Here is a 3,963-nt window from a genome sequence, read left to right as displayed (position 1 = left end):
GATTACCAGCAATCTTCAAAATATCTTCTTTTGTGTTCAACATAAGAAAGCAACTCATACAGGTTTGGAACGACATGAGGGTGAGTAAATGATGACAGAATTTTCCTTTTTGGGTGAACTATCCCTTTAACTATTCAGATTCACTGGTTATTACCAGTGTTGGGGGTAGCAAGCCCTGTCCAGATTTAAAAAGTAACGCAAAAGTAACGTAACACATTACTTTCCATAAAAAGTAACTAAGTAACGTAATTAGTTACTTTTTATGGAGTAATGCAATATGGTAATGCATTACTTTTAAAAGTAACTTTCCCCAACACTGGTTATTACACTATTAGTGATTCTTTCATGGAGTTTCAAGGAAGCACTAAACTGACCAGTACATCTCATAGTGACAATTGACAAGAAACGCCATTGCTTAGACACAAAGACATGCTTGAATCATGAACAATGAACAATGTGTGCGTGATTTTTCACTTTGTTTTACATGTAAACATATCCAGTGATCTCATACCATCAAAGGGGGTGCACTGAGTGTAGTTTGCTTAATGTCCACAAGCAATTACCTTTTACAAATCATACAAAGCAAAAGACATGAAATACCATTGGGAATACAGATTTTGTACCCTGATCAGTATAGTTTTTGTGTATTTACCATCTTCCCAGGAGAAAGGTGCAGATGGCTCAATCTTTGGTGGTTCCAGTAGGTGCATACCAGTTTCAAAATCAAAGCCGATTTTCTGAACATCTCGGCGAGTTTTTCTTAGCACAGCTCCACCCTGGTCTCTTAATCTAACAGCTGCCCTGTAGAAGAATGTATCCTTGCCATTGTACTTCATGCAGTTTTCAATAATGAGATTGAAGTCAGCTTCAAATTCATCCAGATTCTTGTAGCCTTGTACATTAATGTGTTTCCTCATGGTGGAAAAATCCATAGGGTGCAAGATGTGGTCCAGATAGTCAGGCACCTGTGAGGAACACACAAAAAAAGGACGAAATTCTGATCAGTGATAGAGACTCTAATGCCTATTCACATAAAATAAATATAAAAAAAAAAATGTTCTTGCATTTTGAATACCCTTTGAATTCTTATATCAATAATGACATCATTGTGACAAACACAGTAAGAAATTCTGTATGTGCTCAGAATCCAGATGGATCGGTATGGGCTGATATGCCAAATAAAGATAACAGAATCAAATCAAATCAGTAAAAGAAAAAATGGCAATGGTGCACATCCAACTTGTGATCAGATTTCAAAGATCTCTGATTTTGTGAGTGCATGAATCAGATTACATCAGTGTGTTACAACAAGTTAACAGATCACAAAAATAAATGAAAATGAAAAAATAAGAATAAATCCATTAATCAGAACTGACATCCGTGTGGCTTCATTTTTTTTTAAACTAGCACATACAATGTGGCTATAAAAACACTACACAGCACAGTTAAAATGACAGGTAAAATAATCTAAGAAAAAACTCTTATTCAAATGGCTTATGTGAGGTAAAAAAAATAATTTGAAAAGACATTAACAAGTGTTACCAAACAAGTTAACCAAAAAGGGATGCACATCAATCAACTAATTTGTATTTAATACAGCAGACTGATTAGGAGTCTATCTACTTAGCACATTTTAATCTGTCAAATTTCCCCCACTCTTCCTTACAAAAGAGCTCCAGATCAATCACATTTTTTTTTTCTCCCCAAATTGGATTTAGGTCTGGGCTTTTACTCCATTACAAAATGTTCTTCTTCTGAAGCTATTCATTTGCTGACTTACATTTTGTGTTTGGGGTTATTACCATGCTGAAAGATGAAATCTTCAGCTTTGGAGGCCTTCAGGTTCGGTTCCAAAATGTACTGGTAATTTGGCATCATGATTCCTTGTTTTTGCAGAAAAATTTGCCTTTTTAAAATTATGTTAAATTTAAAAGTTAAATTTGGTTTCACTAGAGCGTAAACGATTTTGCCTAATTTGGCAAATAGCTTCCATCTTGCTAGGAAACAATATTGTTTAACCATAGTGTATATTTCACGGATGTTTTAAGATGCTTTAATTTGTATGATTCCTACTGACTGAACCATAAACCAAATTATATTTAATGTTTTTAAATTTTACAGTAACATTCTTTGGCAAGCGTTGCAGTATATCGGAGCAAGATAACGCCACATATGGCTGCCATGGTGTGGAGCTCTCCCATTCTTTTGCTGTTTTTGTTTGTTTGTTCTGATTTTAGTCATTCTTTTACTATCAGTTTTACCAGAGACGAACTACTGGACATAAGGTAACACACACCACACAAAATCTTTCAGTTTTTTTATTATTGAGACACTTTGTTGGATGTTCTAGTCGGAGGGGCAGCGGTCCTATTAAAACGCGTGCTCAGACGGAAACAAGGGAAGCATGCCGGCGCGCTGGAACAGCACTTCCAAGTATTCATCTAGCGAATCTCTGATCCTTTCCTAACAAAACGGATGAACTACGTACGGATGAACTACTACTTCAAAGGATGAATATCACTTCTGATTGGCTAACATGGCTTTACGGTTGAGATTATATCGCCACCTGTTGGTTTGGCATGCTTTTGACAGTGCTTCATAGCATGCGTTTGCGTTTTCATGTGGACGGAGATTTTTTTTTAAACGGAAGAAGGAAAAACTCAGTTTATAAAAATACCCGTGTACGTGTGGACATGGCCTGACATAGCTCTCTGTGCCCACCTCCATCTATCAGTGGATCACCAGCTTCCTGACAGACAGGCAGCAGCTAGTGAGGTTGGGTAAACTCACATCCAGGTCTCTCACTATCAGCACTGGCACCCCCCAGGGTTGTGTTCTCTTGATAACTTCAATTTCAATTTCTGTATATTTCTGCTGAAGGGCACAGGTAGGCCTAAATATGACATTTATTATAATGGGTTTATTTAAGTGAAGTTTGTTTTACGTTTACTTAAATTAGAAGTTATTTTTTTAAAGTCTAGTAAATGTTAAAATTGATAGCTCTCAATTATACTGTAATGTTGAATGGCTATAGTCAATGGTTAAATATTAGGGGGGAAAATTTTTTTATAGAGACATCAGTAGTATTGGTATCAGTGATACTTATGGAACGCCAATCCTGCCATAATTAAAAATAAATAAATAAATGTACAAAGAAATGGCGTTTTCATGTGGACGGAGATTTTTTTTTAAACGGAAGAAGGAAAAACTCAGTTTATAAAAATACCCGTGTACGTGTGGACATGGCCTGACATAGCTCTCTGTGCCCACCTCCATCTATCAGTGGATCACCAGCTTCCTGACAGACAGGCAGCAGCTAGTGAGGTTGGGTAAACTCACATCCAGGTCTCTCACTATCAGCACTGGCACCCCCCAGGGTTGTGTTCTCTCCCCACTGCTCTTCTCCCGTATACAATGAATACACTGCAAAAGACCCCTCTGTCAAGCTCCTGAAGTTTGCGGACGACACTAGTCATCGGCCTCATCAAGGACAGAGACGAGTCTGCTTACAGACAGGAGATTAAAGAGCTGGCTGTCTGGTGCAGTCACAAAAACCAGGATCTGAACACGCTCAAAACAGTGGAGATGATAGTGGACTTCAGGAGAAACCCCCTGCACTCCCCCAACTCTCTATCATGAACAGCACTGTGGCTGCAGTACAGTCATTCAAGTTCCTGGGCACCACCATTTCTCAGGACCTGAATTGGGACAATCACATTGACTCTACTGTGAAAAACGCCCAGCAGAGGCTGTATTTCCTTTGCCAGCTGAGGAAAGAAAGGGTGATAGACTGCAAAGACTTTTACAAAGGGAAGCTTTTTAGATATTTCAGTTGAGAGCTACCATTTTTCCAGGGTTGAATGAAGAATTAGATTAGACTCCTTTTTTTTTTTTTAAACCATTACTAGTATGGAATTTATTTATTTATTTATTAATTATTTATTATTTTGTATTTTATATATA

At 37.4% G+C, this 3,963-nt stretch overlaps 1 protein-coding gene across 3 annotated transcripts in view; it reads right to left on the bottom strand.

Annotated features, from left to right (window-relative positions):
• LOC107744592 (bromodomain-containing protein 1-like) overlaps positions 1–3,963 on the bottom strand; it is a 103,608-nt gene that overhangs the window by 27,820 nt on the left and 71,825 nt on the right. For all 3 annotated transcript variants that reach the window (XM_016558311.1, XM_016558312.1, XM_016558313.1), the window contains exon 6: positions 653–965. In XM_016558311.1, the coding sequence (XP_016413797.1) occupies positions 653–965 (313 nt within the window). The remainder of the gene's footprint in view (positions 1–652; positions 966–3,963) is intronic.

The sequence above is a fragment of the Sinocyclocheilus rhinocerous genome, unplaced genomic scaffold (genome assembly GCF_001515625.1).
Source record: "Sinocyclocheilus rhinocerous isolate Xijiao unplaced genomic scaffold, SAMN03320098_v1.1 scaffold1580, whole genome shotgun sequence".
NCBI classification, from domain to species: domain Eukaryota; kingdom Metazoa; phylum Chordata; class Actinopteri; order Cypriniformes; family Cyprinidae; genus Sinocyclocheilus; species Sinocyclocheilus rhinocerous.
The sequence above is the reverse complement of the archived record's forward strand: the minus strand, read 5'-3'. Positions and strand labels throughout refer to the sequence as shown.